General features: G+C 37.2%; 2 protein-coding genes across 2 annotated transcripts; both read right to left on the bottom strand.

Moving 5' to 3' along the window:
- Positions 1-2,485: 2,485 nt before the first annotated feature.
- On the bottom strand, positions 2,486-6,863 carry LOC137728892 (serine/threonine-protein kinase BSK1). The gene is made up of 9 exons (XM_068467684.2): positions 6,355-6,863; positions 6,088-6,223; positions 5,491-5,624; positions 5,275-5,380; positions 5,068-5,153; positions 4,093-4,281; positions 3,488-3,652; positions 3,289-3,402; positions 2,486-2,929 (listed from the first exon to the last, which is right to left on the bottom strand). The coding sequence occupies exons 1-9, from the start codon at positions 6,679-6,681 to the stop codon at positions 2,675-2,677; spliced, it is 1,512 nt and encodes a 503-aa protein (XP_068323785.1). The 5' UTR covers positions 6,682-6,863; the 3' UTR covers positions 2,486-2,674.
- A 4,428-nt stretch (positions 6,864-11,291) lies between these two features.
- On the bottom strand, positions 11,292-16,663 carry LOC137729367 (uncharacterized). The gene is made up of 4 exons (XM_068468306.2): positions 14,981-16,663; positions 14,570-14,757; positions 13,739-13,962; positions 11,292-12,860 (listed from the first exon to the last, which is right to left on the bottom strand). The coding sequence occupies exons 1-4, from the start codon at positions 16,287-16,289 to the stop codon at positions 12,116-12,118; spliced, it is 2,466 nt and encodes an 821-aa protein (XP_068324407.2). The 5' UTR covers positions 16,290-16,663; the 3' UTR covers positions 11,292-12,115.
- Between the last annotated feature and the right edge of the window lie 4,730 nt (positions 16,664-21,393).

Below are 21,393 nucleotides of genomic sequence, written 5' to 3' on the forward strand. Positions count from 1 at the left end.
AACTCATCCTTTTGGTCCCTCACTTTCAAAATCAATAAATGTCGTTATTAACATTCACTACCCCACATCAATTTGGTCCTTCCGTTAAGATTCTATCAACTATTCTATTAGTTTGTAAGTGGGACCCACAAATCCAATAAAATGATGACACGTGGATTACACAAAATAAGGGTTTTTATCGCAAATGATCTCTAACATTGGTTCAACCCCTCATTTTGGTCCCTGAGTTTCAAAAATCATTGAATTTGGTCCCTGACTTTCATTATCGCACATCAATTTAGTCATTCCGTTAAAATTTCATCAATATGGCTCCACGTGGATGAACTATAAGAAACTATTTTTTTTTAAGAGTGAACCAATGTACGGGTATTCCGCGCTGACATTTTTCTCGCATCCCACAACCCCAATTGGAAAAAAAAAAATCAATCTAAATTCGATAAAATCGAATCCAAATTCAATTCAAAGTTGATAAGATTATAACTAACTAGAGAGAATAAGGAGTGAGTTCAGGAGGCCAAGTACTTTAGTGGTGTCATAGTGCCTTCCTTTTCTTTTTTTAGCATACCCTAATGAAGATGATGATGACTTATTTTTTTCTTTTAGTTTTGGTTTTCAATCTCTTATTTTACTTTTAGTTTTAAATCTTAAAAAAATAGTTTCTTATGGTTCATTCACGTGGCACCATATCATTGAATTAGTGGGACAAAAAATATTGACAGCACTTTAACGGAATGATTAAATTGACATGCGGTATTGAAAGTCAGGGACCAAATTTATCGATTTTTGAAACTCAGGGACCAAAATTAGGAGTTGGATCAATATCAGCGACCATTTGCAATAAAAACTTTTATTTTGTGTAATCCACTTGTCACCATTTCATTGGATTTGTGGGCCCCGTATAAAAATTAACACGGAATCTTAACTAAAGGACCAAATTGATGTTCCATAGTGAATATCAGGACGACATTGATTGATTTTGAAAGTGAGGGACCAAAATGATGAGTTTGATCAATCTCAAGGACCATTTGTGTTAAAAAAAAAAAACCCTTTTTCATATGTGAGTGCCTTAACCTTGCACACGTCTTCAGAGCAATGGGAATGGTAAAATTATCGGGCTTTTCATCAATGCTTCTTGACTCAAATATCATGTTATGGAAGAGATACAATGTATCTTCCCATCAATTCAATCTACCATAGCTCTTGAGCATGGGATTCAAGAGAGAGACGGTTAAGTGGGGTGTTTCGTCAAACCCCTTATGCACGTGACTTATCAATATGCATATTGGGTTCTATCCCCATTCAACATTGCATTAAAATACCTCTTTGGCCATCATATGCCGGTTGTGGCGCATAATGGCCTTAAATAGAGCCTCATAGGACTTGAAACTTATCTGCACACCCAATTCCCTCATACTATCAAACAACTTAGTAGACTCTTGAATAATGGCAGTCTTACCGTAGCCCTCCGTAACTACGCCGTTCTACGCTTTTTTTATTCTAGGACCAAAACAACATAGTTTTGGCCTGAGTATTTAAAAAATAAAATGCAAAAGAAGTAGCAAAGCATAAAACACAGAAGCAGTGTAGTAGCGCAAGGCGATAAAAGGGGCGGCCGCCCCTCCTTGTCCCCATGTAGCTTCGCCCATGTCCCCGACGTCTGTCATAGATAACGACAATGACACATGGTCGTGGTCTGCAAATTAAGACAGGTTGAAGAAGGCAATTTTTTAAGTTAAGGTTATAGCCTAAAACCAATTAACTATAAAGGAGTCGGCCCAAATCCTTATGAGCCCTTACAAAGTTTTTTAACTTTGCGATGTGGGACTACACATCCTCACCCTTTCAAGGTGTTTGAATCGTTGTTTCCTTTCTATCTGCGTCAGAAACACAACAACAGTAGCTGGCTTTTGGGCATTCCTAACTTGTAGAAAGTGTGGAAGCAACAGAAATGTGTGCTTGAAAGTGTAACACCCTAGAAAAGTTCCAGGTTTTGGGGTTCTAATCTACTTACAATGGCAACCAAACAAACAACGAATAAATCATTGGACATTTATTAACATAACCGAAAGTCATACATAATTGAGTGTATCGGTCTAATGAAAAAACTTAAACTTAATCCCATGGACGAAGGGAGGTAAGGTCCAGTGGGGGCACATGCCCCCTCTCATCCCTTTTTTTTTTTTTTTTTTCCCATTACGAATTATTCAATTAATCATTCCCATTTTTTTTGCTTTGCAGATTATTCAATTAATCATATTAAAAAATTCCAAAAAAATACATATCGTTTTAAAAATTGAACATCCGTTAGCATTATGTAATGGCATTTTACAAATATGCTTAAAAGGGTATGTTCGAGTTTTCACTAACACGTCGTCCTTGAAGCCCTGGAAAAACAAACACGAAAAGAAGTTTTTAATGTTTAGATTTAATTCATCTAGCAACAAATTGACTCACTGGAACTAATTGCCCGGGAAAGATTTTGGCATGGGAGAGAGGCAAACATTCACTAGTGCAACAGAAGGGCGGTTCTGTGTAAATACATTCTCAATGGTAAAGACAAATTGGATTCCCAGCTCAGATTTTATACAAATTATGGGTAGCCTCAACAACAATTGTCAATTGGTAATGGTAAATAATGTACTATCACTTATTAGTTATTACACAGAGTTGATACTCACGATCCCCGGCCTCCTCGTTGCCTCTTTTCTTCTAGCGCAGTTGCTTCGTTTAACATGTCAGCAGCATCCTTGTGCATGTCTAGCTTGGCTAGAGCAACCGATTGCATGTAGAAGGCTGTGGGCCAGTCTGGATAAACACATTGCGCTTGCATTGCATCTCGAAGGGCAGCATCTGGTTGCTCATTTAACAGGTAGCATAAACTGCGTCGCGCAAAAACAGTTGGCGACACCATAGTTCCAACATCTATGAACTGCGCCCAAAAAACAAAAGAAATGACTTCAGTGAGCATCACTACTCAAGGCCATAGTTCAAGATTATAACTCGCTGAGCCCATCCTTAACTCCGAAATAAAACAAAAATGCCTTGAACAGCTATGCTAATCAGCAAGTAGAAAGACTGCAGCAGCAGTAATTTGATTCGAAACGGTTATATCAGAAAAGCAAACATGGTAAGACTAACAGTTGGGGCCAGAAACTTTTCCACTCTTATGACATAATTTACTGGTGGAATGGTTCCGAGTCAAAAGTTCTGTCAACCTGTTCGCGTAATTCCAGCACACAAGATTAAAAATAAAAAATACACACGCATGTGCAAACAACAAAGTTATACCTGGGAGTAACAGTCAATGGCACCTTTAAAATCTTTGTCCCGGAATGCATAATCCCCTCGCTTCCTTGCCTCCAACATGTCTCTCATCTGTTGAGTCCACTCTTGGAAAGATAACTGAAGCCATCCAAATTCAAAAAAGATCTCTTAGCATAAATTGATTGAACAGGATATGCATGATGCCCTAGTACCACTTAACTACCTCATTGGTTCCTTCATCATCTCTGTAGTGCGTCATAACCAAGATCTGATGGATTGCTGTGAGGTCCATCCGAGAGCAGGCATCACCCATAGCAGAGAGGGGACGTTGTGGGGTTGAAGGGGCTTCCTCATGCTTTGGAATCCCAAGCATGACATAAGATGGAACCTGCAATCCAGAATCTTCGTAATTAGATTCTTCTTGTGAAGTAGTCCTCCTTTATCATCTTACAAGCATGACCGAGTATAGATCATATATGATCCCCTATTAGGTCATCAGATCAACAAACTTTTGGCCATGTAAGAATATGTGCATGCACCACAGGGGAATGCCTGAAGTTAAAAAGGCATCGGCTAAGGCAAGGATGCCGCTACAATCCAAATATGCCCTGTGCACGCATCATTTTCCAGTCCATGGGTATCCACTACTTCAAAAATAGTGTAAAGTGATTCCTTTTGGACTCGGCCACACTAAGCCATCAATAAACAGCTTGTGCCAGGGACATGCTAAGTCAAAAGTACAAAACCACGAACAAAGCACTGAGAAAAGAATAACAGCTTACTTCATAAACTCGACAATTTAATAATCCAAAAGGGAAAGCCTCTTACATCAGGTTTGGTCTGCAGTGGAGAAAGTGTTGCAACAAGGTCCTTTGTATTAGGCCGCTCTCTAGGTTCATATTGGAGACATTGAGAAGCAAGATTAACAACTACTGTTGCTTCCTCTGTAGAAAATTTCCCCTCCAAATGTGAATCCATTAACAGAATGATATTTTTCCCTCGTATCATATCAAGAGCCTGTTTGCATGAATTTAAATCATTTAAATACTAGAGTATGTTCTAAAAGAAGCCAGCATTAAACATGTCATCCTACACCTTAAGTAGAACTGACGTAAATTACAAAACAAATATACATACTTATCAATGTTTTCCATCAATGTAAACACTGTGAAGTATGATTATCTTACATGATGGTTAACTCTAGATAATAACAGAAACTGGTAAACAAGTCAAATTGCACGACGGAGGACACACCCAGCATATTGAAGTACTGACTTCATAATTTAGACACCAAGTTGATAGTGAAGAAAACACTTCTCATGTAATGAAACGAAAAATAAATAGAAATTTATAATTATGCAAATTTAGGAAAACCATGGAACCAGTTTTGCAATTAGATAAAATGAAGGTAGTGTTGTGTGATGAATAACATCAAGTAAAAGATGGGCAAATGATATGGAGAAGGAATCAAGTTATATAAAGAGGGATTTTGTTTGCTGATTATTTGTTTCCTATAAGATACAGAAGTTACGAAGACAACTGATGCTCAAATCCAACATGCAAGAGAGCTTGAATACACAAAGATATTTATGCATATCATATCCCAACAATCAAGTTTAATATAAGCAGATCCACTACAGCATATTTGTAATCAATTAATTTCAACTTTGAGCGATAACTAAAAATTGTCACACTCCAAGATGACTATAGTACTAAAGGCTCTAGTTTGCATAAGCAAGCAACGGTGTAGGACAGACTAACTGTAAAATGTGCATCCGACATATTATACAGCACCCCACTTACATGACTTGGAGGGATGTGCTTCCCACTTAGCAGATCTAGAAGGACAGTGCCAAAGCTATAAACAACACTTTCTGGAGTTACTCTTCCTACATTGTAAATAAACAACCAGTAAAGTCAGCACATCTCAAGCAGGAAAAGTCCTTCAGATATAGTAACAAGAAAAATAATCAAACGGATGCGTAGTATTTAGAGTAGAGAAGTTATTACCGTTTCTTAAATATTCAGGCGGCGTGTAAGCGAGATTTGTGCTGTAACTCTTCCCATCCCTACTATTTCTCATCAAGCCAAAACATGAAAGGCGAGGATCACCATCCTACAAGTCCATCCAAATACTATATTATCACCCTAAATAGTAATGGACACAGACATGATTGAAAATACATATATTTTTAACTGAGATGATCAAATCTGAAAAAGGAATACCTCGTCAAAGAGAACCCTATAAGCATTCAAATCATGGTATAACGGACGGCCCTCAGTACTACAATAATCTAAAGCTTCAGCAATATAAAGAGCCACTCTTAAACGCATGGCCCACTCAATTGTTTGATTCTCCCCTGTATGAAAAGCAGAGACCAAAAATTAATCTTCGACAAATACAGCCACTAATTCTCAATTTGGAGGAACAAAACTCAAACGTTGAATTGATTGCTTATGCAAACCTTAAGAAATTAGCAGTACGAAGACAAGACAGTACAGCCACATTAGATAGAAAACTATACTAAAAAGTAAAAACCACACCTCACCACGACTCCTCCAAATGAAAGGCAATGTTAAACATCATCTAGCATTAGCAATACTACGAGGTAAGATTAATGGCCTAACTGTTTCATGTTATAGAAAACTAATGTGAATGACATCTTGCATTTCATTGATTGTTTAAAAACTATATGTTTGGAGGTACTTCACAAAAGGGTCATTCAGAAATCTTAGAAGCTAAGCTAAAAGTAGCATTCTTGATACAACAGCTAAAGCCAAAAGACAAAAAAGCAAAAAAATGATAGATTTTGGTTGACATACAGTGGAACAAATGCTTAGCTAAAGTATCAGTAGGCATGTACTCGGCAACTAGCAGCCTCTCATCCCCATCACAGCAATACCCAATCAAATTCGCAAGCCGCCGATGCCGCAGCTTCCCAACACCCCAAGCTTCCTCCTGCAGAACCAAAACCCACAAATCATTTCACAGGTTGAATTCACATAACGATTGAAAACCCACCAAAAATAGCAAAAACTCAAAAACCCAAATGAAGCAAAAGCACACCAAAAAAAAAAAAAAAAGCTCACCGCAAACTGCTTGGGATCAGGCCACGCCATCTTGGTGAACTTCTTGACGGCGATCCAACGGCGGTTCTGCAGCCGACCCTTGTAAACAAGATTTGGGGCCTTCTCGCCACTCTCAGAGACTATGTAGTCAGAGCTGAAGTTGTTGGTGGCGGCTTTGAGGTCAGCGAAGGAGAATTCGGAGAAGGGTGGGGCTCCGCCGGTTTCTGGGTCGGATCCTGAGGTGGGATTCGGGTGGTGGGTCGGGTTCCGGCTGTTGTGAGCTAGTTGCTGGGTTTGGATTTTCTCTGGTGGTTGTTTCTCTGAAACTTTGGATTCACAGCAACCCATGACTTGGTTTTCTGTGGGGGTTTGAATTTCAGTGAGATTTTGAGCTTCTTGGAGTTGGAAAGATGGAAGCTTTTTAGAGGAAAACCTTGAGCTGGTTCCTTGCTGCCGCTGCTTTGGAGTGCCTAGTGGGTTGGAAGGGGAGAGAGAGAGAGAGAGAGAGGAGAGAGTTTCCTGGCGGTTTAATGTTAGAGGTTATGGTAATTAAAGCATTTTCTAGTTGCTACAGTTTAATTAGTTACTACCCTTCCATTATTTTCACTAATCACTTTTGGAAAAAAAATTTTTCATTTTTTTAAAAATTAAGATAATTTATGGTAAATCATGGTTATTCATCGTTTTTGAGCCCGGAGAGGCTATGGAGAGTTCCACCCTAACTATAACCACAATCAAGTTGACTCATCAACTCAAAGCATCAAATCTAAGACATCCCACATTTTTTTTTTTGTTTATTGGTAATTTGATTGTTTAAATTTTCCCTAAAAAGATATAGCTTTATTGGATTTCCTTATGCGAAGAAAATGATATGGACGCAACACGCACACTTCTGCGTCAATGTAAACATTCTAACAATATTAATCTTGTTTTTATGAAGTTTTGATGAGATATTATGCAAGTTTTTAGTGATAGTTTTACGTTTTCCCATCCGTATTTGTCACTAATCTCCTTTGGTAATGTGTTTTTTTTTTTTCAAATCTCCAAAAACAGAAAGAGTTTTATTAGATTGAGGGCAACAGGAGCACCTTTCCACATCAACATTTGTGATTCAGGAAATGGATTCACCTAATTCTCCTCAGCAAACAATCTGGATCTTTAAAATTTGATCCAACAGCTAAAATTATTATAACTTTTAAAGTTGGCCTGTGTGTTTAGTCGTTGGATCAATTTCAAGAGCTCAGATTGTTTGATGATGAGAATTAGGTGGAAGGGATCCGAAGATGATCTCTTTCTTATGATTTGAATACTGATCTTTTATGACATAAGTTTTAAATTTCTAATTATCACTTTCAGTAATATATTTTTTTCGAATTTTCGAAAAGAAATGCAATTTGAGCATCTTTTTACTTTCATTTTTGCCGTATTAATGCTACAATTTTGATTAAACAAGGTTTGATTTTGAAGTTTTATTGGGATCTATTGCAATTTTCCTATAATCTTACTTATCAATTTTACAATGACCTATATCATTCAAAATGAGAAATTGTGTTAGGATTGCAAGATTACATTAATCTTTGTAATTTCTGTTAATATTTTATGTAATTTATTTATAATTTTCCTTAAACCACACAAGATTTGCCCCTCTTAAATTAGATTTATAATTTGATGCCATCATTTAAACTATCCCCAACTGGGGTAGTTTATAATCATATATCACTACAAAGGAAAAACAGAAGAAAACATGTTTAAACAAATACCAAATTTCCTGGAATAGTTGACCACAAAATAAATAAATAAAAAATAGAGACAGTTAAGGGAAAATTGCAGAATCAAGCAAAAACTCCTCTTATTTGGTTTTCTCAAATTTAATATAAGTGTTTAGAACAAACGGAGAATCTCACGGCCTGTTAATTTTGCAACATAATTGACCTACAAATTGATTTATATAAGAAAAGCCAACTGATTTTTTGCAGTACTTAAGTTGTCCTCTATTGCTTTTTCTTCTTTTGCTTTTGTTCTTTTGCAACATGATAGATGTATACCACAACTTGTTCTGTTGTTAAAAGGGATTTCATTTATAAAAATAAAATAAAATAAAAAATGACTACTTGTGGGATCCACGCCACATCAATTCCAAATATTCGAACCGTCTATTTTTTTAGTCTCCATTCATAGGTCATTTTTACAAAAATATCAATTCAATTCGAAATCATTAACTTATTTAATTGTCAAGATGAAATTTCAATATTTCATAGAATATTGTGTTTGTCAATTTTTTTTAACTCAATTATATACCTCACACATTTTCGATTTAGTTAATAATTTACAAGAATGATCTATGAGTGCAACTTAAAAAATAAATAATTTGAATCTTTAAAGTTCGATATAGAATGAACTCCACAACTAATCTTCATTTTTAAAAATATTGGGACCCCTTTGAATAAAGGGCATGTATATATTTGACCAAACAAGGGGAATATATATAGATGTGTATTAAGTGTAGTATCCAATTGAAATCATATATTCTTTCACATAAAGCTCCAATATTGCTTTGTGGAGACAAATCATGATATGCCACTTAATGTGTTTAACAGTTTGATTCAATGTAGGCATCATTCGGCTATAATTGTTTTGTTTAGTAGTGGCATTCTATATTTGTATATTCTGTTAGTCGGAACAGTGTGATAACGTTTTGTATTGATGTTCGAATCTCTTTCTCTAAGAGCATTTTAACAAAGATATGTAAATTTAAGATGTAAAAGTGACATTTACATTGCAATTTTCATCGAGTCAGTTAACTACAATGAGAAAAATGTCAATTTTGATTATTTTTCACATTACCAATTAAATTTATATAGGATAGAACCTCCAATTAGAAGTAATTGGCAATGAGCCAATTAGTTTTATTAGAAGTAATTGATTCCTATGGACCAAAAGCCTTCTCCCAATAACTAACAAAATCTATCGTTTGACAAAAACAAAAAATGATCTTCCTTGAAGCTAGGGTGTTGTTCTTTTGAGGGGTTTCCTCAGCTCATGTTGTAGTTGTTCGCAACTCCCTTTGAACTGCTAGTTTCTCTCTCTCTCTCTCCCTCTCTCAATAAAATTTGAATTATCTCTCTCAATAAAATTTGAATTTACAAAAAAAAAAAAAAAAAAAAAAAAATTGAAATCATTGGGTGAAACTCAATACTACCAGCAAAGTTTTGTACCAAAAATCATCTCTATCATCAAATCCTGCAAGGTTGCCAAAGGAGAAAAGAACAAACAAGTAAAAAGAGATTTTCAACACACCTGGTGAAATTGAGAGAGGACTGGTTGGGAGTGGTAGTTGTTGGTTCCTCCATTGCTTTTGCTTCCACTCGCAAAAAGAGAATAAGTTTAGGCAATCGAAGAGCTATTAAAAATTGCTAATTACTCATGTTAATCACAAGCTTTTATTGTCATTTTCTAGTTGTACAAGGGAGTGTTGGGAAAACCCATTTTATTTATATGGTAATTTGGGATGCATGTGGTCTAATAGTTTAGTGGATGGAGTGTTGGATTCTACCTATGCATCCGGGTTCGTAACTCCTCTATTCTCTAAATTATTGTAATAGTTTCAAGAGAAATGCTAAGGATACTAGATTAAAGTGAGACTCTCCCTTGACTCTCTGTCATCTCATAATTTAACATCAATTCATGTGCCAACAGTATAAAACATTGTGTAAAAAACATGAGATGCTAGAAAATCCATAGAGAGTTCCACTATTGAAAGAGTTTCCTTAGTATTCTCTAGTTTCGAATTCTCCTCCCTCTCACTAATAATAGTAAAAAAATAATAATAAAAATTTTGGGATCACGGAATCTTGTGCGGACGCTCGTATGTTGTGAGGAGTGTTGGACAACTGACGTGCTTATGCTGGGCTTAAGAAATTTCATTACAAAATAAACTCAAAAGGTCAATGTTAACGGAGTTCTTAGAGTAGTTTTGTTGTTTGTACCGCTTTTAGCGATTGTTGTCTCTCCTAGTGAGTGATGTGTCATCACCTATCAACCATGGCTTGATGTGGTCTCGTTTCGCTTGGTGGCAATGACTTTTGTGTGCCCAGTATAATTCTTTTGCAACTATCACTTTTTATGATAGATTTGTATTAACGACAGTCTTGTGTTTGTTGCTTGTGATAGTCATGTAGGGGTTTACTGATTACGTTTGTTTGAGCAAATTATTTCCAATTCAATGTATTGGTCATTGGAGAAAACACACCCATGTGGCACCGTTGTAATCGTTCTCTTTGGTTAATAAAAATCGCTATCGTTTTAGAAAAAAAAGAAGACAATGTTAGAGTCAATTATGACGCATGTAGATTGATTCTGAGTTCTGACATGTGATCATAATGGATTTATTACAAAACAAATCCAAAATGACAATGAGAGAATCAACCATGCGCGTGTAGACTTGTTTAACGTTAATGCATGCCGTCAAGAACAGTCTACATGCACATGAAAATTCCTCATGCATCAACAACAACCAAAATCAATTAACGGAAAAATGTCAAGGGCAAACCCAAGATGGCTGCCTGTGTTGTGAGGATCGTAGAATAGTCCATACGACTTTTGGCACAATGTCAAGTCGTATTGGATGGAGACGGATCATAAGCTTTATTAATGCAGTCCCATTCGAAGATTAGCATGAACCTGTTTAATTAAAGTGAGATTTTACATTACATCTTGGGACTTTCCATCAATCTTAATCTTTAATTAATGTAATCACTTGCAAATAATCTCAGTTTTCTGCGAAATTACGCAAGTGTGGCTGCTGGGGAAGCATACGTCAAGAAAAATGGCCCAATCACATCCAAAAATGTCCAAACCAAAACCAACTTTTGCTTTACAGTTGCATTTCACACTTGGTGGTAATCACTGATCCACACATAGTATCGACATCCAATCGCGCTCGACGAACACCGGCCGAATGCTAAATAAAATTAACCCGGTTCGTTTTCTTATTAAATGTTGCTGTCACTTTGAATTTTGCCAAAGGTTGTATGTACAATCATTGATATAAACGAAATGCTGTAAAAGAAAGAGGAGGAATGAAAATGAATTATTTATACAAATTTATCTCAATTATTTTCTGGGCACATACGGGACTTGCGTCGCTCAAAGCAGCCCACACGGAGACTACTACTACGCCGAAACACATCGCCATCACAAAACCGAAAAGGACATCTGCGTACTTGAATTATTTTGGCCCCCAGTTGTGCAAAATTCGCACTTTTGATTTGCGAAAGCAGCTCCAGCCCTTGTTTCCATGTCGCTCCTACGCTGCAAATTGCAAATTTTATGTCAAGAAATGCGCCCCAACCTCTGCGGAAAGTAGACTTGGCTGATTCATAGGCAGTGGGAATCACTCATAACGCGATTGATGGCACAAGCAACCATCACTTCAGCGACTACTTTGGCCAGAACCGGCGTTAGAATCATTTCTGCTGTCGGGCAGTGGACCAAGCTGATTTATAATCGGCCATAACTTACCTTGGGCTTGCCCTTCGTCTTTAGCTTGTGTAAGTTGTGCATCAACTGTGCTGGCTGTCTCATTAAATTAAAACTGTAGAGTCAACCATCTTGCACCGTCGATGTAAAGCCACAGGCCCACAAGTATGGCTTACTCAGCTATTACAGGCGAAGAGTGGAGGCAAAGCTTTCTCCAAGGAATGCAATTTTCTCAAAGAGCTTCCAAATCCTTCACCTAGATGGCTGAAAGGGGATGGTCGTAACTCCATCGAACTGCAGAGCCCTACGAAACTCTCTCACCCGCTCTGGCAAGCCTTTCTTCTTCATTACGTTGCAAAAGCTCCTCATATACTTTTGTAGAGCTATCAGTGAACCTTTCCATCGCCTCAAAAATGCGTTGCAGACTAGCCTGTAAAGTACTATTTCTAGTGTCACTCTGATATACAATCTGTCCAGCAACCGAGAGACCGTCACCGTCCCCTGATGCTAGCACAATTTTCTTGTCTAATGCCTGAATTTCCTTCTGTATTTTTTGGTCTTTTCTATCCAAGTTCTTAACTTGTTTCTCTTGATCCTTGCGTGCCACCATCCTCTGGCGCATTTCAAGTTTATCTTGTTCCCAAGTCTGAAGCACACTCATGGTGAAAATACGCATTGACTCAACCACCTCCCTTTCCGATACATTCTCCAAAGCCTGTGACCACTGGTTACATATTACGAAAATTGGGGGTGCACCTATCCTACCAGGTGAAAAGGGAACTATTCCGTCCGCTGTTTCTTCCGGTTCATACAGAAGACATTTTAAAAGCCACTTGTTCAACGCTCGTACATATCCCTTCTGTGCACTAATCCAAGTAGAGAATCTGAAAGTCCAATTAATAAGCGCATGTTCCAGCTGCAATGTGGCATCAAGATGAACATCATTAAGCTTTTTTCCAGATCCGATAGGACCTAAACCTCTGGCTTCTCTAATCGCTTGGCACTGGCTACTATGACATTCGAGCATACATTTCCACATCCTGGTTAACCTGAAGTGTGAGAAAATAAAAGAATTAGACATGTGACATGACTATTGCATCCATAAAGTATACAATTTCCAACAAAGCAATCTTTGCGTAAATAGCCAATCTTTCCTATTGCCAAAATGAGATTCATGGATTACTGGAGGCACCTTAATTCTTATTAGGAACCTTATATAGGTAGGTCTTGTTCAAGACACCAAGAGATAGTATGAGACTTAAAGAGCCTATTTCATAATTTTGAGGTCACAAGGGTATTTGGAAGCCATGCATGCGGTTCTCACTCAGGGCAAAAGAAGTAGAGGAAGACCTAGGAAGACTTGGAGCTAACGGAAGACTTAGCTCAAAACCAAGCACAGTGGCATTCTAGGATTCATACAGCTGACCCCACTCAGTGCGATAAGGCTTTGTTGTTGTTGTAACATGCAGTTCTCGATGTGGATAAAACCATCAAATTACAAAAATCATAAAGAAACTTTGATTAAGATTTTTCGCTCTTCTAATGTTTGCTTCTGCGTCTCTTTCTAGCTTGAATACTTCTATTCTCTAACCAAGCCTAATTCTTAAAATTCCATTCTTCGTCTTCAAGAAGTCTTAGCACAACAATAAAATACAAGTACCAATGGACCTGACCAATTCCTTTAATCTATTACAGTTCTAACCCTTTTTCCCACCCCCCTCACCACTTGTGCTACACGGAGCTAATTATTCAATCGATAAATTAATTTGTCAAACATCAAGGATTAGCAATTAGAAGGTCCAGAAAATATATTAAGATATGACGAAACCTATAAGATCATGATATATGTAAGATTGACTATGACTTTACCCCTCATTAAGGAACGTGAAACATACAAAGTGCCACAGAAATTGGAAGATGGACATACCCCTGAATCAATTCATTTAGTTGCGGCCATAATTCTTCATCCCTGATCTTATTTATAGTCACAGATATCTTGTCTACCACTTGAATTGCAATTTTGATTTTTGTGGACAGACTCCTTGTTAAAGTTCGAGTTTTATCAACTTTATGAGCTTCTGCGCCCCTTTCATCTAAATGCTTCAACTTACGAACCTTCCTGTCATGGATCACCCGCATCTTTTCCTCAGCCTGAAAAATTATAAGCATGAAAACTCGTTATAGGGTCACAACTAACATAGACAGAAATTAGAAGAAATGTTGAGTATGCCTGGTGGTTTAAATTATAAGTGAAGGAAGAGTAAATCAGCAAAAGACCTAGTCAAGCTCATTTCGGTTAATGCTTGAATCAAAAGAGAACTTTTCCATAATTTATTCAGATATTGTTAGACAGTGAGTAGCCTAGTTTTGGTGGGCGAATCATGATCTATGTTTGAGAGAACACCACAATACCAACAAAGAGGCCCTTCAGTCCTTCAGAGGGCCAATATGCTCTGGTCAGACCTAAAAGAAAATTGTTCCTTATATAGAGATGTAAAAATTAAGAAACTCAATTTGAAATTCACATTTAAGCAAACAAAAGACAAGACTTAATTATGAATAAGGAAAATAAAAGAAATTGTAATCCGACAATGCTTTCGAACAACAAAGGATCATAAGTCAATTGTCTGGTGAAGCATAATTAGAAAAGTTTGAATTGTTCAAGAAACCCTGATGGCTCATACTCATAAAATTCAAAAGTATACAAGATGACCATATAAACATGTAACCAGTAATGGGAACGGAGGAAACAACATACCTTTACTTCATTGTAAAGTTTCTTCTCCCAAAGATATAGCTTGTGTAAGGTGGAAGAGAGATTTTTGGACCTCAACATCAATTCTTCATCGAACCCCAATGGGGCAGGAGCAGCCACTCCAGCTAAGGTCGATGGCTCGGCGCTAGTAGAAGGTTGCGAAGAGACTAAAGACATCATCTTGGAAGAAACTGATCACAAAGACCCACACAACAAAAGTCAAATCTCTGCTAATAGAGTTCAAATTCAACAAAAATTAAATATAAAACCCTGATCTGTAAACTTTCCACTTTAGGGAACTAAAACTACTACACATCAAAAGCATGAAAGTTAAAACTCCCCGGATATATCAAAATTCAAGCAAGCAAATTTTTAGAAATCAATCTATTAAAAGTTGTATAATCCCATACCCACCATGTTTTCGATTATGCGGAAGCTTTCCCACCTCGAGCATCTTAGCAATTTCGTTCCCCGACTCCGAAGCTCTCTGAAACTGGACCTCAATCTCTCGAGCAACTTCAAAAGCATCTCGAGACCCTGGTCGAGCTTTAGCTGCATCTCCGCCATTGCCACGGTCCTCGCGCCTCTCCTCCTCATCCACAATCTTCTTCTCCACAACAGGGACTTCATACTCTACCCCACCGCCATCGGTCCCAACACTCGGCCGAGCTTGATAAAGGGAGGGGGGCTGCGTTTCAGCTGCCTCATCGTCCAGAACAGCCTTGGAATGCCTCCCGCCATCCACCACATGCTTGTGGTCCCTCTGCACCTCCTTCACTACCTCCTGCTGGTACCCCTCGTCTTCCAATTCCGGAATTCCCTCTTCGTCTCTCACCTCCTTTGAGTCCCGACTCGGAGTGTAAACAGAGTAGGACTTTTCGTAAGCCTCGAATGGGTTTAAGAAATCCCAAGCTGAAGCTCTTGGCGGTGAAGGTGGCGGCGGAGGAGCCGGCTTGGACGAACTCGAAGCTGGGGCCTGTGGCGACGGTGCTCCGTAACGGACGGCCGGAGAAGAATTACCGTAATTGGTATACCCACCACCCCCGCCACCATAATTATACCCAGCACCCCCGCCGTTGTAATTGTTAAACCCACCGCCGTATTCGGAATAAGGATTAGAGACAGCATCTGGATAAAAATTTGAGTTTTGGTATCCATAATACGGATTAGAAGAAGAAGAAGATTCACCCAATTGATACACTTTTTCGGGGTTCACGGGTTTCTGCCGATGCACCACAGAAGGCGTCGCTTTGTTCTTCATGTAATTCATGCGCATAAACCCATCTGGGTACGAATTGAAACCCTCCTGGACGCCGCCCTCCATATAATCAATATGACCGCCGTGGTGAGTATCGTGCAGGGGCGACGAGTGGTCGGAGTGGTGGAGCGAGCCGGAATCGTCGTCGGAATCGGAGTGAAAGTGGAGATGGGACCCAGAATTAGAATTCGAGTGAGAGTGGCGCGGCGGCGAGGATTTAGTCTGGCCTTTTCGGGCCGGCGGGAGGTTGAGGTGGGGGGAGGGCGGCGATCCGGATGAATTGCCCACCTCCTGTTCGATGAATAGATGGAGAGAGCGGCCGATTCCTCTGAGGGAGTGTATATAAGCGATGTGGGCCTCGGCGAAGGCGTAGCGCTGGTGAATCGCCTCGTCAAGGAAGCCGCAGCGCTCCCGGCATAAGGCGACGGCCGGAAGATCGTCGAGCTTGGAGCTCGTGCAGCCCATCGGGCGGAAAAAGAAGGCAACTTTATCAGTCCACGGTGGAAAATAGGTAGTGGGTTAAGTCGAGATCAGCTGAAACATGACGGTGGGATTGGGATTGGGATTGGGATTGGATTGGATTCCGGTAGCCGTTGGCTTAGTGTCTGTTTGTTTCTCGGGAAAATTTCGAGCTTAGGGTTTGTGGTTCGGAAGATAAGAGAAAAGGAAAAGGAGAAGGGAGAGGGAAAGAAGGGAATCTTTGCCAGCGCGGAGTCTGTCGTCGGCTTGCAGCAGAGAGACACAGAAAGCAGAGAGAGCGAAGAGAAGAGAGAGAGTGAACAGTGTATTTGTGTTTGTGAGAGAGAGAGAGAGAGAGAGTCTATGTATGTATTGGTGGCATTGAGCGTCGGTGTATAAATAATTTAATAAAAGTAATTATTTTATTTAATTTGGTGTACTTTTCTTTTTAGGGCAATGTCTTTCATTTTAAATATAGTTTAAATTTGGGTAACAACCAGATTTTCTTTTGGTGAAGGCGTAACAACCAAATTAGTTGGGAGATTTTTTTAGAATTTCAGATGGATTACGGTTAGAGAAGCACAGAATTGGAAATTCAAATTATTAAATTCCTGAAATTTGACTAAAGGAAAAAAAAGTTTTAATTGAAATTTGAAATATTAGGTAAAAAAAAGGGTTTGGGAAAGGTCTCAAAAGTATTCTAATTTTGGGGGGCATAAGACTTAAAAAGGACTTGGACCAAAAGCCACGCAGACTGAGTGGACAAAACGAGACTCGTATGGGTTGAGGTGTTTGGTTTGGAACTTTGGCGGAAAGTTTGACGCTTGTTGCCGCCACCGTATTTTCTCGCGGGTTTCATTCCGGAAATACCCTTATAATTTTCTTGGTTGTTTTCGAAAAAGAATCATCGTTCGATTTTTTTTTTTTTATATCGTGATTGTTTATCGTAAATTGTGTGATCAAATTATTTTAAGATTTAAAATTAAATATAAATAGTACCTAATGAAAATTGACCGCACGATGTATAATGAACAGTCACGATCACGAAATCTCTAAGATCCCTAAAAAATGAATTTGGCGATGATCATTTTCCGTTGTTTTCTTGGTGGTTTCCTTTCTTTTCAATTTAGGTAATTATATGGATGAAGGTTTTCACTTTTCACTTTGGACTTAGTGTTTTTTGGTGCTTGTGGTTATGGGAATAATGATTCATTAAGAAAACAATTATAATCAAAATCTTAATAATTTTATTTAATGTAGTTTTTATGTTCGTTGGACTCAAATTTCAGTTACAAATATAGACTTTAACCGGTTGCGTCTTAGCTCTTAGGAATTCACTACCCGTTTTTACCAATTATTTGATTGTGTAATTATGTGAATTTAAACTGTAATTGAATTACCATTGTTTGCCTAATCATAAGAGAATCATGCTAAATTGGCCATCCATTCCGCATTGGACATGGTAAATTGGGTTGTTAGTTTCTGTTACAATGAGATCTGCACCATGAGAAGTGGATGGCTGCATGTGAGTTAAGGTTGTCAATACTCATTTTGTGAAACCGGTATTTTACATATAAGTTCATGTGTCAATCATGTGATATAAGAATTCGTGAGTATACGTTGCTCGGTGAAGAGGTTGGGCTAGTCTTTACATTCTGCAACGAAGATAATGTGTACTTGAACATTTTTGTACAACACACACTTGAAGATAATCTGTACTTTTATTTTTTTTCCCGTTTGTTTGACTTTTTTGTTATTGTTTTTTTTTTTTCATTTTTTTTCAGTTTACTCGTTGCCCCTGCTTTTTATTGTTTTTGAACGTGTATGTATATAATTAAAAAAATACTTCAGTGAAATAATTTCAAAAACAAATAACAATAAAATGAGACTTTTTATACTCAAATAATCTTAACATAAACAACAAATATAAATTTTATTTTATCTTTAAATAGTATAAATAAGATACATATAAATTTACTTATATTTAAATAATATTGTACATGTATATACTTAAATCTGCTGCCAGATTAACGCAGAGCGTCTTTTAGAATCTTGATTGGAGGATTGAATGAGTGTGCCAAATACCTCAAGCACAATCCAATGTGCAACTCAAAATTAAAAAGCATTGCCTCAAAGAGGTAAAGATTTGGGAAAGAAAAAGTATAAAAAAAAAAAAAAAAAAAAAAACAAGCATATGAGCTGGGTTGGTACTTGGCATCTCAAAGATAGCACATATAGCATCATATGTACACATTTAGGGCTATGAAAGGTAGCTAAAGGTGAAAAGAAGATTGGGACCATATAACAAAAATTCCAATTTCATTCAAGGGTCTTTGAAACACTGTGTTTGTACCAATGTGTCAAAGCAAGCAAATAATCAAAACTCAGCGCTCCAAAAGAGAATCCATTTTGCAATTTGCAATGCCATGTCTAGCACCAATCTTCTGTATAACTAAACCAGAAGACTAATTTGTTTAATTTTTAGGTTAAAATAAGAAGACGAAAAAGTTCGATTTTTCTCGATTTATGCGTTAATCGTGTTCACATTGTTTCAATTTTAGTAGATATCCCAAGGGAACATGCCTAATTGCCTCTATAAACACCCTAATTTTTTTCCCTTGTAGGGGAAGTCACAGGAACTAGTAGTTTACTAAGATTTCATAAATGTCAAGGGAGCATATGTGATGCTTCTATTTTGAAAGTCATGTCCCCCTCATCACCAAAACAAGTGTAGTTTGTGTTGTTCATCACTATTATTTTTTAAAAGACTCAAAAGCTTACATTTTCTTTTTACGTCTTTTATTCCTTTTAATTTTTTGTTGCAAAACCATCATTAAATATCTGTTTTTCCACCTAAATAATTTTTAAGAACTTTGAAGAATCTTCTTTTTCTCCTTTTTAATTCAAATACCCTGACAAAAGTTTCCACCAGAATGTTATAATTCTTTACTATAAGCGCATATGCATGCTAGGTATATGCCTTAACAAGGAAAATTTTGGTTGTACCTAATTGGAATTGGGAGGTGAGAAGTTAAGGTGATCTAGTTGAGAATATTATAAAAATTAGTATTAATAATTAATTCCATAATTTATCATTCTGATCCTGCATAAAAAAAAAAAAAGTTGTGTCATAGACTCATAGTGACTACTATAAAAGGCAGGACTGTGGAAGCCAAAACCATAATATTTTATGACAAATAAAATATTGAGGATAGTTCTTGTGCATGACACTTTTTTTCCTTCGATCAGGTTAAAAGCCCTGTCAAAGTTTTTATCGAGGCCCACTTATGCACCCTATCCACCTTTTTGTACATATCTTTGTCATCTTAATGAATATCGTACTCTTTAAAAAATAAAGAAAAAACATATTTTTTGTGTATACATGAGATGTATGTATAATTTTTGGAAAAAAAAAAAAAAAAAAAAGAATCGGCTGGTGGTTTCATCATGGCAATCCACCTCTTTGAGGGTTGAGAAGACTTACAGAAGTATTTCAACCTCCCATTACCATCATCGTGTGATCCACATGTGCTAGAATTTGAACCCAAGACATGTCATCATCTTCAATCACTATTCACTAAGCCACCCGGGATGGTTATCATGTATGTATAATATCAAAGAAAAGATGGGCATTTTGGCCAACTCGGTGAGTCTAACTTGAAGACTTTGAACTAATAAGCAAACGGATTTTGGTCTCTCATAATTCTATAGTTTGAAGGATTATTTAGAAAAATAAATGCCAAAGACTTCAAAAGTCACAATCAAGCATTGACCAGCTCCCTTATTCGTTCAATTAAAATAGTGTTCAAACGGACGTGTTTAATTAGGTCCATATATACACTAGACATCCGTCTTGGCTTCTTCTTCTCCCAAAAACCAGAAGCAACCTCATTTTCTCCAAATGGCTTCACTAGAAAGCACCCCCAATCCATCATTTTCTTTGTCATCCCCAACCTATTTTATATGCTTCAATCTTTAACAAGAATCCAAAAACTAACAAATTGTCCTAAGAAAAAGTTATTGTGTTAATTACGTTATCATATTATCAATTTACAATACCAGTAACATAATATATCATATAATTTGGCATCTACATGATTTAAAGCAGTAATTTTAGTCTATGACATAATATATCAGATAGTTTGATGAGCGATCACATTCCATGAAAAAAACACACCAATATTTTTTTCTTTATTTTCAAAATATAGAAAATTAACTAAACAAATATCTTAATTATCTTTTCTTCTCAAATGCCAAAAGCTCTTTGATTTGGAATATTCAAATTCCAACCCACGAGTGCATGCGCGGGGAGAGTTGGTCGTAGAAGCTATAGAATACTAAAAACTATAAAGTATACAAGGGCATGTCATTTGCCTGAAATGCCCATGCTACCATGCACAATAATCCCAATTTAGTAAAGTTACATTGTGATTATGTATAATTTGAGTGTCATACATCATTATTCATCTTGAAATATGATTCCATGTCAGATTAAGATGAAGAAAAGAAAAAGGCGATTCGATTTTGTACTATTTATAGAATTTTTTTTTTTTTTTTAATTCTGACGAGGCACCATCTGGCTTTTTTTGGGGTATAGTGACCTGTCTCTCCCTTTTTATAAATCAATTTTAAAATATAATCTTGATCTACATATTAAAAAATATGTAAAATATGTCATCTTGAATCTTGATCTGGTATTTTTATCCTGTAGTTTAATGAGATATGGATACTTCCTACCAGCGTGCAATGAACAGGTTAAAGTGGCCAACAAGCTGCGATAATGGACGGTTGCTCAAAACCTAGTGGCCTGGAATTTTTGTTATCAAAGTTCATCAACCAAATGCATGATTGCTCAAAATCTAAATGCATTATTGGATGATCGAGTGTGACCCTTTACTAATAATACAGTCTACCTTTTTCAGATTTATAGTCTACCTTGTCACACTCATCCGTGCATTCACGGGTTAATTACACTAACATTCCTTGAAGTTTATCGAGTTTTCATAAAACCCCTTCACGTATGAGATATTACACTAACACGCCCTCACATTTTAATTCATTTTCACATAATCCATTCAGTCAATATTCTGCTAATAAATTGACAATTTTA

The sequence above is a fragment of the Pyrus communis genome, chromosome 10 (genome assembly GCF_041283825.1).
Source record: "Pyrus communis isolate YQ-2024b chromosome 10, ASM4128382v1, whole genome shotgun sequence".
NCBI classification, from domain to species: Eukaryota; Viridiplantae; Streptophyta; class Magnoliopsida; order Rosales; family Rosaceae; genus Pyrus; species Pyrus communis.

Coding starts and splice junctions, on each gene's coding strand:
- LOC137728892 (XM_068467684.2), bottom strand. CDS start 6,681: ATGGGTTGCTGTGAATCCAAAGTTTCAGAGAAACAACCACCAGAGAAA. Junction 3,653..4,092: donor CACTGCAGACCAAACCTGAT/GTAAGAGGCTTT, acceptor TCTGGATTGCAG/GTTCCATCTTATGTCATGCT. Junction 2,930..3,288: donor CCATTGACTGTTACTCCCAG/GTATAACTTTGT, acceptor TTTTGGGCGCAG/TTCATAGATGTTGGAACTAT.
- LOC137729367 (XM_068468306.2), bottom strand. CDS start 16,289: ATGGGCTGCACGAGCTCCAAGCTCGACGATCTTCCGGCCGTCGCCTTA. Junction 13,963..14,569: donor AACTTTACAATGAAGTAAAG/GTATGTTGTTTC, acceptor ATAATTTTTCAG/GCTGAGGAAAAGATGCGGGT. Junction 12,861..13,738: donor CTAAATGAATTGATTCAGGG/GTATGTCCATCT, acceptor CTCACACTTCAG/GTTAACCAGGATGTGGAAAT.